Source organism: Silurus aristotelis, assembly GCF_946808225.1.
Source record: "Silurus aristotelis genome assembly, chromosome: 4".
In the NCBI taxonomy this organism is placed as follows: Eukaryota; Metazoa; Chordata; class Actinopteri; order Siluriformes; family Siluridae; genus Silurus; species Silurus aristotelis.
Genome location: NC_139577.1, coordinates 4,235,107 through 4,247,382, shown reverse-complemented (window position 1 = coordinate 4,247,382; position 12,276 = coordinate 4,235,107). Strand labels below are relative to the sequence as shown.

Sequence of the window (12,276 nt, the reverse complement as noted above, 5' to 3'; positions counted from 1 at the left end):
ACAGTAAGTTTATATACGCTGCTATAACTTACTTAAGTGAAATCTAAAATTTATATTATGTGTATTAAATTGATGCATCTTTATTTTATTTTTTTTTAAATGTAATGGCATTCACAAAAGCCTAAATTTAACATACTAGACTTACCATGCACAAAAAAGCATGTTGAAAGTAAATTACTCAAAAGATGTTTTGATGATTTATTAAAATATAGTAGATGATATCAGTGTGGGTGTTGATTTCGATATATATTTCTGAACAACGCTAAAACAGTTTAAAAATGAAAAAATAAAAACACCCAGATAAAAAAGGAAAGAATTGTATTACATTACTGCCAAGAAATCCTACAACTTGTAAATTAACCTAATAAAGAAAATAAAAAGTCAATGCAATATAAATAGATCACACATTTACTTTAGAAATTTTAGACACAATAGAAACTGAGTTGCTGCTGTTTTATTTAGTGCTAAAAATTGTCTTTTGAATACAATACAGCAGTTTATTTTGAGCAGTGAATTTGAGCAATAAAATTGAGTCTTTTTTCGATTTCTGACCACTGCACAAACCATCTGCTTGACCAAAAGTGTCCCACCCGCAATAACACAAATGACAGTGTATTAAACCCGAGCCACATGACCATTGAGTGAGATTAAATAAAAGACCCTTGCTCACTTCCTCTTGTTACACACGGGTGATGCATTGTTATTAATTTCCTTTATGTATTTTAGGAAAGAGTTTTACTCTGACAATTACTGTCTTCACGGGACCCCCTCAAGTGGCCACGTACCACCGCGCCATTAAAGTCACAGTGGATGGGCCACGAGAGCCTAGACGTGAGTACCCAAAATGCTTCTTCTATTCATCATATTCATTTATTTCCAACTGCCCCTTTAATACTTGAATAAGGTAAAACCAAGCCTCTTTTTAACTAAAGCACAGCTCTCTTAACTCATCGGATTTCTTGAGACTATTTTGACAAATAGATCAAGTGATATAATTGAAATTAGAAGTGAATGGCTGTGTGATCCTGGTGGTGTGTGCAAATGTAAAGCTAGGGTGTCATCTCTGCAATCTTACTGTGATATGTGCTAAATACAAACCAGTAGTCACTGAGTCTGTGGCTGGACCAAAAATAGATTTAGTCCATATAACACCCAATCCAGGAGTTATATTAGTCTATATGAGTCATGTTGCTGTTCTAAAGTTAATGTTGTGTTCACATATGAACTAGAATCACCTGGATCTGCTGCACCAACAGGTTAGCATCAGTTAGTTAGTTGTAATTTTTTCCCCCTCACTACGATTTAGAAGAATTGATCAAAGGTGGATCACATTTTTTTGATGCCAACCCAAACGGTATTTCTGCTCTAGGCATTGGCAAGAGACAAATAATGTGACAAACAGAAGGTTGGGCATTCTTGGATGTTACTACTAATTAGCAGGAAACAGTTCACCGTGTGCGAGAGAGCTAGATGTGGCTCCAGAACATGTATCTTTACATGGAAAGCATGGGGCCAATGTGTGACATTTCCAAAGGGCCTTAAGATGCTCATTTATTGTCTTTAGAGTGTTTTACAGATTTTTTTTTTCACACTGACGTGTAACTGGGTAGTGTGCGTAATCTAAGAAACCAGTCATTTTGGTAATCATTGGACAGGTTGTTTGGAGCTAATGATGTCAAAGGTGTATTCTCGGAACGAGTAGGTGTTATTCTCGAAACACTCACGGCTAAAACAGATGCACGAGTCGTTGGCAGATAAAAACGCAGTGTTCCCAAAATTTCTCTTCTGTCCTGTTTGAAGACAACTGAAAAACGTGAGTGTTTGCCAACGTGTGCACGCTGGATGTGTTAATAGATTACACAGGCAACCCTTTTGTGGTTAAGAAGGTTGCCAACCTCAATTGGACTCTTATTAAGCCCAGGTCTTTCCCTCATTAGCCAGACCGCTAAGAGAAACAGGGCGGCCTCGAGCCGCAAAATTGTCAAGGTCTCTTTCTCCCACCTCCACCGGGGTCGAACCCTTGACCACACGAGAGCCTGCTGACTTAACACTCTTCAGCGGTTCAGCGGGATGGAGCCGGGTTTAATAGGGCTAATGTAGGGCTCAACCACAGAGTCATTACCGCTGGGAGGAAAGCGCGAGAGACAGACACTGCAAGTGAGACAGCGAGGCGCAGAGATGGTTATTTGCGTTCACATGTGCACGTATGTATAGAAGAGCAGGGTGCATGCAAGATAGCGAACTTGTGGTGTCATACGTGCATGCAACACAAGCTGCTAAATTTGTTTGTGCGCATGAGAATGTAATAATGCAGCAGAGTTTCGTGTGTTTGTGTGCCTGGGAAAAAAATCACGTCATGAAAGAAAAACCTTTTTTAGTCTTAATGTTTAGAAATTGCTAGTGAACAGTACTGCCCTTTTAAAAGTATTATATATAAAAATGGAGATGGAATTAAAACGAGAATACATTTTAATCTGTGGCCTTATATATATATTAATATATATATATTAAACGATGGCTTCTACTTGTTGAGGTCAGTTTTAGGTTTAGGCCTTAAATTAAAAAAGTCAAACTGTGTGTGTAGATAATTCTGTATCCTGTATTAATATTACATATATTAAATAAAGCCCTATTAGTTTGTGTGTGTGTGTGTGTGTGTGTGTGTGTGTGTGTGTGTGTGTTTATGTGGTGTCAACTGCTCACACTAACATTTTTTAAGCCGATCAAGGGTAAAGCAGAGAAATACTGCTTAATGAGCAACATAGAACAAACACACACACACCCACACACACAAACACACAAACACACACACACACACACACACACACACACACACACACACACACACACACACACACTTTCACGCCTGGCCATTGACACCTCTTGTGTTTTTTACCTCCTTATGCAGCAGCAAGTCTCATATAGACTGCTTCACACTCTCTTGAACTTTTTGCATGCTAAATTTCAAATAGTGTTGCTTTCTAGCATGAAAACACAGCACAAGGTGCCTTGAGTGGCTATGCTACTACAATCTAAAAAGGTGTCTTCAGCTAGTGTGTTAGTGTGTGTGAGCGATGATGGTGACGATGGTGACGATGATGATAACCATAATGTTTGTGTGTATGTGTATGTCTTAGAGTTTAATATGATGATGGCTCATTGTGGTATTTTTCAAACAAGGCCACACCCTGTTTCTTCTTAAGCAAGGGTTGTATAAGGCCATGCATGTGTATGTGTGCATGTGTGTGTGTGTGTGTGTGTGGGTATGTGTGTGTCTGTTTTTGTGTGTGTGTGTGTGTGTGCGCGAGCGAGTGTGTACGGTTCTTTGATCAAGCTGCCAGGAGAATGGTGCCGTAAGGTTGAGTAGAGAAACCTGACAGACAGGACCAGGGTTTCCCTGCAGCTAAATGCAGGACCACACACACACACACACACACACACACACACACACACACACACACACACACACACACACACACACACACTCTCCCGCAAGCCAAACCACAATAAGAACGCAGTCACACGCACACATCCAATACACACCCAGAACTTAAGAGCCAAAGAGTTTAACACTCCAGCTCGGGGTCACATGAACTCGTGTTAAAAGTGCACACAGAACGTGTGCTGGCATCTTTGCAGAACGAGGTGCTAAAACCCAGAAGATGAAGCGGCAACAAAAAAAGCATGGAAATGATGAACGTGTGGAGACCCTCCCTATCAGAAGCGCAGTATTTGAACCGCACCCATTACCACATACACACGATGTCACTTAGTGTAATAGCGTAGAAACGGTCGGCGTCGGACACCGGCCTCCGGATCGCTTCCCGTGGCCGAGTGTGAGCCGCAAATTAGAAAGTAAAAACAAGAATCAAGTGAAAACTTGATGGATTTGTCTGATTTGCGTTTCGCCACCGAGACCTGTGTAAGATTTGCAAATGCATCAACAAAGCATGTGATATGGCGATGTCTTCTTTGCGTGTGCATGTGTGTCTGAGTGTGTGTGCGTGTGTGAGCGTGTGCAAAGCACCTGCCAGGTGTGTACATAAACTAGGCCACGCCTGTCTCCCATAAATCACTCCAATGGCCTTCTCCTGTAGGAGACAATAGCTTCATGTGGACTTTGATGTCGCCAAATAGACCAAGGGCCCTTCAAAGGCAGCATCAATGCTGAGGAGAGAATAGGAAAAGCTGCTCACTCTGCGTGTGTGTGTGTGCGTGTGTGTGTATTTTTTGCTTTGTGTTGTATAATTGTCTGTCTTTGATCATGGCCTTAAATTTACTTGAGATATTTTTATTAAACAACAAAATACATATATCATTAATAATTATTATAATATTATTGATTAATTATTATGGGTATAAATACGAATTCGGATTTATAAAGCATATGTTGCCTCATTTAGATAAATAACTTATATATTATTTATATATATATATATATATAAGCTATATATAAATAGTTTTATATATAGTTATATATAAAAAAAATATTACACACACACACACACACACACACACACACACACACACACACACACACACACACACACACACACTGTGTTCTGCCAGTTTATTTGCTCAGTTTCAGGTTGCAAAAGTTTCCCTCATCTGTTTTTGTCCTAAACACATCTATTAGATTGGTACACCTCAATCCCTGTATTATACACACGCGCACATGCACACAAACACACACACACTCACACAAACATGCACAAGCACATAGACAGCCGCTGTGTTTATAAAAGGGGGGATCCCCGCTGGTGTATAATACCATATAATCCCAGAGTGAAAGCAGGGAATATTAGCTTGAATACGTCTCCTCAAGAAGAAAGAAACAGAAACACACCACATGACTATTTATCTTCCGCCAGTCACCCTTTCATTAGCCTTTCATTCTGGATTTTTTTTATTATTATTATATGAGGTGAAGGAGCATCTGAATGCATGATTCACACTCTTTTACTCTTCCCTCGTAAACCTGTTACCATGTACTTTGTTGCCATGTGATGTCACTATGACATCATTAAAGCCATGTAATAATAACAAAATGTACCCTCTTTGTTACAAAAGCTTTCCAATGCACTAAAAGAAATATTGCAGCAGTAGGTGTAAAAAAAATTATAATAATCCCACCAGCAACACATCTCCATCTTTCTCCCTTTATTCTCGCTTCCCTCACTCCCTAAACCACTGTTTCTTTTCTTGGCAAAGGAGACGACAGGCCTGCTTTGTGCACAATCATACAGCATTTACGCTCTAAAAAAAGGGTGTTGTTAGGATCTATTCATACCGGGACCTAGTTCACAAAAGCAATGAAGCGTAATCCCACTGATTTTTACCACTGTACAATCAAAACAAGACACCTTGAAGGGGTTTCTCAGGCTAGAAAGTTATAGAGAACGAGTGAGTGTGTGCGCGTGTGTGTGTCTGTGTGTGTCTATGTGTACGTACATGTGTGCATGTGTGTGTGTGTGTGTGTGTGCGTGTGTTACGGGAATGGGCCAGAAGTAATTCCGCTGTTTATTTTCCAGACATTTTTAAAAAGGAAAAATTCTGCAAATAATTGATACGCCAAAACCTGTGCCCAGACTTCCAGTAAAGGAGCTAAAAAAGAGCTCCAAAAAGGCAAATAGACAGACAAATACTCTTTTTCTTTCTCTCTTTATCGCTCTATCCTTATCTACCTCTCTTTTACTCACATAGAGACATACGAGTCTAAAGCTGCTGTAATCATATCTTAAATCCAAATATAGTTTGGCTTGTGTAGTCAGACATTTCTCAGTTTCCCAATTAATTCTTATGTAATATTTTGCAAAAAAAAACCAAAACAACAACATTTGAACCCTTTGTTATCTTGTCATATACTGATCTGGAATAAATTTTGATAAAAACATAGCTGCTGTACATCATAACAACTAAGTTTCACACCTATTAGTCCACTATTTAACTGATTTCTAGTTCACTGTACCAGTTTAGAAGGACAAGAAATAGATATGCTGAACAGTGCATACCCACAAGTGACATTTCTAGCGGTTTTAGACGCCCACATGAGACCTGGTTTGTACAGAGCACCTCCTTTTTGCTCTACTGGCCTAGTTTGAGTTTCAGCTGAGTTCAGGCAACCACCAAAAACCGATACCCCACCACCCGACACACACACCTTTATATACTCTAGCTCCTGTTTATCACCATTCCAGACTCGCTTATTTACTCCAGTACTGCATCTCTCCGTATTGTTAAACACAACCAGGAAAATCCTTTATGTTACATGCTCAGGCTCGTCGCTCTGCCCAATGGAGTGAAAACCTGAAAAGAGAGATTGATGCATGTGACTTTTTTTTCCTTTTTTTATTTTATTTGAGTTTTACACATGAGAATTAAGTAAAAATAGTCTACAGACTCATGCCTTAGAGCGATGACAGCTTAATAAAGGGGTAATCCCTCTCTTTATCTTTGCACAACCATAGAGGCTGGGTATACTTTAGCTGGCTGCACACACAATTATGCACACCCACACAAGCCACATGCTAAGTGGAGGATTTTTGGGTTAGCATTAGAAGTAGACTTCATTTCCAAAGATTAAAGGAACAATGAAATTTACAGTTTGCTTTGTACCTCAGATTTCGCTAATTTGCCAGGGCGTGTTCTGCATTTGAACTTTGCTTCATTAGGATTTTTTCGCTGATGCTACCAGGCTAAAGTTGGTACGAGTTAATTGCTAAAAGCTATGAGTTTGTCTGCTAAATGCGGAAATAATCACACACTTCACTTCAAAAGGGAGATTACGTCTGAAATAGAAATACGCAATCATTAATACAATTGAACGGATGATGCAACTACTAAAAGAAACTAAAGAAACTAGTTACTCCAGAAATAATTTAGGGGGCTTCACAGCGGCGGCTGCACATCACATTTTATGTAAATATATATATATATATATATATATATATATATATATATATATATATATATATATATATATATATATATATATATATATATATATATATATATATATATATATATATAATTGGAAATTGTTTTCTCCCATTTCAATATTATAAGCTTTTCTTTTGTAGATTTATGACTTTTAAGATCAAAGATTTTGGGGATTAATCTATCTATCTATCTATCTATCTATCTATCTATCTATCTATCTATCTATCTATCTATCTATCTATCTATCTATCTATCTATCTATCTATCTATCTATCTATCTATCTATCTATCTATCTATCTATCTATCTTTCTTTCTTTCTTTCTCTTTGTATAATAATTCAAATCTGTTCCAATTTCAAATTCTCTAGTATTTGAAATTGAAGTCTAATATTCTAATACTATAAACTGGCGCTGGGACTAAATAATGTGCTGAGGAAGAAAGTGATTTTAGCTCCTTTACATCCTTTTATAGATTTTAACAGATACGCATGTCACGCATTATCAAAAAACACTCTTGAGTGTGTGATGATTTAGGCATGCAGTTTGCACAATGATCTGCTCAAGTGCTAGCAAGATTAGACATGTACATCTAGTGCAAACCACTCAAACGATATGTGTTTGAGAGTTAAAAATGTGTGAAAAATCTTTCTTCAAATATTGACACCCCCTTCCCCATTTGAAACAGCCAAACAAGATCAAATGTTAATTGGAAATAATGTTCTAAACAGAAGAATAGTTCGAAAACAGAAAGAGACAGTGAGCATACAGAAAAGTGTCCCTGTACATGTAGAAGCTGACTTAGTCCAGTTTAAATATGGTTCAAGTCTATTAATTTGCATAAGTCAGGCTTTTTTTTTTACTTTTATCACTGACAGGAAAAGAAAAGCAGGTGCAGCGATACAGAAACATCTTTACCCCCTCATTTCCTTTCCTTTAAAAAAAAAAAAGAAAGAAAAAAAAAAAAAAAAAAAAAAAGTTTAATACGAGCATTATATGCAAGACCCCTAAAAAGAAATAAACCTTACAAGACTCAACAGCGCTGTGTCTTTTCTCTGGGGGTCTAAAATGTTCCTTGTTTAATCCAAAAACAAGATTTAAAGAATTGCAGACAGACCGTCTCAAAAGAACATCTCTTAGTCAAATCGCTGCCAGACAATCCCTTATTTCTCATTTATTCAAAACGCCAAGTGAACCAGCTCAGCTCCAGATCGATTCTAGTCTGTTATCATGCACCTATTGGCCCTGTTTATTGACACTGATGCAAATATTTACTGTGCGCCCAGGCTGGATACGAGCCCAAGCCTTTGAGTTTGAGGGATCGAATATCAGCCCTGCCTTCTCACTATACAGTACACAAACATAACCAAAGAAAAAGTCTTCCTGTAGCACGTCTCTAGGAGGGACCATATGTTTCGTTTAACGGTAGCAAGCAACTCGAGTGCGTGTGCAAGAACGAAAGAAAGAGAGATAGAGAGAGAGGGGAAGGAAAGGAAGGAAACACAGCATATCAGTTGGCTAATCAGTATTTTTCAGTTCACGCACAGCTGAGTGAGAGCTTTGTTCCGAGGTATAACACACTTGACAGGCAACGCGGGCTATTTATGTTGAGTTTTTACACGATAGCTATTTGGCAAGGCTTCATAACTATCTGACAGGTGAGAGCCTTAAAAAGTGCATTGCCTAATTATATTTAAAGTGTGTGTATCTGTGTGTGTGTTTGTGTGTGTGTGTGTGTGTGTGTGTGTGTTTGTGTGTATGTGTGTGTTTGGAGTGTATTGAGTGCTCATCATGAACTAAACCCTCTCCCTCGTGAACCCCATCCATTTGCCCTGTCTGTTCTGTGGTTATGATATCATAATGAAAAAAAAAATGCCACATTCCTGTCTAAGTGCCCTGTACACATGAAATATTCATACAGCCCAAAGTGGGAAGGTGGGGGGGGGGGATGGGTTGTTGGGGAGGGGGTGATGTTGGGTCTAACCCTCACACCTTCACACACAGGCTTCCCATGGACATTTAAAACAGAACAGTCTTTAACATCAGGACAAACAGACACACACACACACACACACACACACACACACACACACACACACACACACACACACACACAGGTAGAAGCAAATATTTTATAAGCGTTTACGCTAAATGTTAAGTGATACCAAATATCATTCTCTTCGTTCTCTTATGATTTATTGGCTCGATCATGAAACAGGTGTCTCACGCTTCTCGAATGGTTTTAGAAGTCAAGTAGGCAGAGTTATAATACCAAATGAAAAAATACAAGAGATCAAGGTCACTAAGGATATCAGAACTATTAATAAAAAAAAATTAATAAATACAAATTGTATAATATTTGCAACAAATAATGAATTTAATGAAACAATATTTTCTACCAAAGTTTAAATCTTGGTTTTTATTATAGCTCTTTGCAGTACTATGGCATTGAATTGTTTTACAAAATAACTAGAAACTGATAAAAATGACACATATGTTCACATATAGGATGCAAAAGATATTCGCCATTGATGTTACCTATTACGACATGTAGCAAGTATTTTATGCCCTACTAATTTAGCTCTTTTGCTATTATTGCCAAATCTTCCTCACATTTTAGTCCGCATCAATTGCTTAGCAAATCTAAAGCCATTTTATTGTTTGAGGGAGAATTTTTTTTTTGTCCCCTCTGTCTCAGCTCTCTATCTCTGGCTTGTATAACAAGCCAGTAACCACAACACATAAAAACACAGACGAGCCAATAAGCGAGAGTGGCACCAAATGGAGAGAGAGAGAGAGAGAAAGCGGTAAAAGAACAGATACACTGCCCTGGGGCTAAGAATGGAAGGATGATATATTGCCCATCGGTTAAGCAGAGAAAGACGAACCCATATCCAAAGATCGGTTTGTGCCCCACAGTGTCAATATAAAATATTCAAATGTGCCCATTACTCTGCATTAAAAACCACAGAATGTTCACATGCAGCTCAAAGTGTCACACTGATAGTTGCATTAAAGGGCTTCCATTAGGGTCTGCCATCCCACACATATCACGGTGTGTGTGTGTGTGTGTGTGTGTGTGTCCTCCTAGGGGGGGTGTGGGGTAAGACATTTGACAATAACCTCCACAAACACCTGCTTTTTTTCCGTATGAATTGTATGTGAAGTGTGTGTATGGTACGTTGTTTAAACTGTTATAATAATAATAATATAATATTATTACACCACACAAGTGGATTCTCTGTTCGGACTGGTCGGAGAGGTGTTTCTGAACCAGCAGTTCCTGAGCAAATCAAAAGTTTATAGTAATGCTATCGTTCGAAACACTGAAGAACTCTGTCCTCTGTCCAGGTCACCGAGTGAAGATGGAAGAGTCTCAGAAGATGCAGTACAGTGCAGAAATAGAGAGGTATCGGCACCGGATGAGCACCGGCAATGGCACCACCCGCACCTCACACCAAAACCCTTACGGACACACTGCTGCACCCCAAATATCAGGTACATGAATGTGTGTGTGTGTGTGTGTGTGTGTGTGTGTGTGTGTGTGTGTGTGTGTGTGTGTGTGTGTTAGTGATGGGTTGTTTATGAACAATTCGTTCATTTTGAATGAGTCTTCAATGTGACTCAAAGTGTGGTTTGTTCATTTTCTGCTGGACGCACACGAGCAAAGCATTGTAAAGTCTCTGACGGTTATGTATAGGAAACAGAATTGAGTAGTTCATCCTTTGAGGCCTCTGGTCCGAGACATTCGTCCTTTTGTCTCTCAAATTTGACTCAAATTTACACTTTGAAGGTGATTAAAGGGTTAAAGGAAACAAATGAACTAATTCATTCAAAAAAGATTCGTTCATTTTGAGGAACGAGATTCAAAGTACCAAGTCACTAAAATGATCTAAACTTCCCATCACTAGTGTGTGTGTGTGTGTGTGTGTGTGTGTGTGTGTGACAGCGAGAGACACAGAAAGTAGAGATGGTCTTCTTTTCAAAGTGTGCCATTTTGTGTCCAAAATGCATGATTATGTCCTTGGATGCCCCAGACAGTGTTTTGTGTGTGTGTGTGTGTGTGTGTGTGTGTGTGTATACGACTGTCAAACTTGAGATACACACATAACCTCAGACCACAGATTTTGGAATCTCACAACCACTCACTACATGTACACCCACGTCTGTCTCCTTAGTGTGTGTGTGTGTGTGTGTGTGTGTGTGTGTGTGTGTGTGTGTGTGTGTGTGTGTGTGTGTGTGTGTGTGTGAGAGAGAGAGAGAGAGAGAGAGAGAGAGAGAGAGAGAGAGAGAGAGAGAGAGAGAGAGAGAGAGAGAATCATAGAAATTGACACAGACTCAAATGGAGTGATGGTGTGTGTACGTTCTCTAAAGCCCAGTGAAAGCAATGGCGTGTCAGAGAAGAGAACAGGAAAACAGACGTGCTATCTCTCGCTCTGTTTTCTCTCGCCTTTTTCCTTCTCAATACACGAAAGCACTAGCTTATTTCACACCCTGCTCCTCCACCCACTCACTAGTTCTCATGACGGTGAGTGTGTGTGTGTGTTTGGCAAGGCGAAAGTCTCTGTAATTCTACCTTTCGTTTTATTTAGCTCTCTGAACACTCACCCTTGACTCACTTATCCGTCTGAAGAAAAAAAAGAAAACATCAGCTGAATTTTTACTGACCACTGGATTTAAGGAGAAAAGCTCTATTCGTGTGTATTTTCAAAAACGTGACTCTACATGACGTTTGCCACATTATGAATTTCCACTCCATTAAAAAGTCTGCTTATACACCGATGTGTGCATGTGTAAATGGTTTGACTCTGTGCCTTAACACACTGACAGGAAGTATCCACCGAGCCCTGTAACCGAGAATGCAACATTAAGTTTGTTCATGGCTAAAAGGGATACAGCTCTATGGCTGGCTGCGTGGATTTTTGCATGATCGGCCAGGGCATTTGCGTAAAGGAAGGAAATGAACAGTCTGTCTGACATCTGCGTCTCAGAGTCGATAAGTAGCGATCACGAAAAGAAAAAGTTAATAAAGAAACTAACTTTTTTTTTTTTTTTTATCTGTGATGAGTCATTAACATTTTTTAATGCCACTTGGAAATCCCCCACTTAGTGTGTGTGTGTGTGTGTGTGTGTGTGTGTGTGTGTGTGTGTGTGTGTGTGCGGCAAGTGAAGTGTATCTGTCCAAAGTTGTAGAAAGATGAAGTGAGGAATTATCCTTTTATTGGGCTGTCATAGCTCGAAGGCAGCCCTCACATGCACACACACACACACACACACACACACACACACACACACACACACACACACAGATACACACAAAACAAGCACACACAAATACAC

The 12,276-nt window shown here is 39.1% G+C and overlaps 1 protein-coding gene across 1 annotated transcript in view; it reads left to right on the top strand.

The window, feature by feature from the left end:
* The window catches only part of runx3 (RUNX family transcription factor 3), a 49,712-nt gene that overhangs the window by 22,401 nt on the left and 15,035 nt on the right, over window positions 1-12,276 (top strand). Inside the window, exons 5-6 of the mRNA XM_083540497.1 lie at window positions 727-831; window positions 10,288-10,434. Of these exons, the coding sequence (XP_083396623.1) occupies window positions 727-831; window positions 10,288-10,434 (252 nt within the window). The remainder of the gene's footprint in view (window positions 1-726; window positions 832-10,287; window positions 10,435-12,276) is intronic.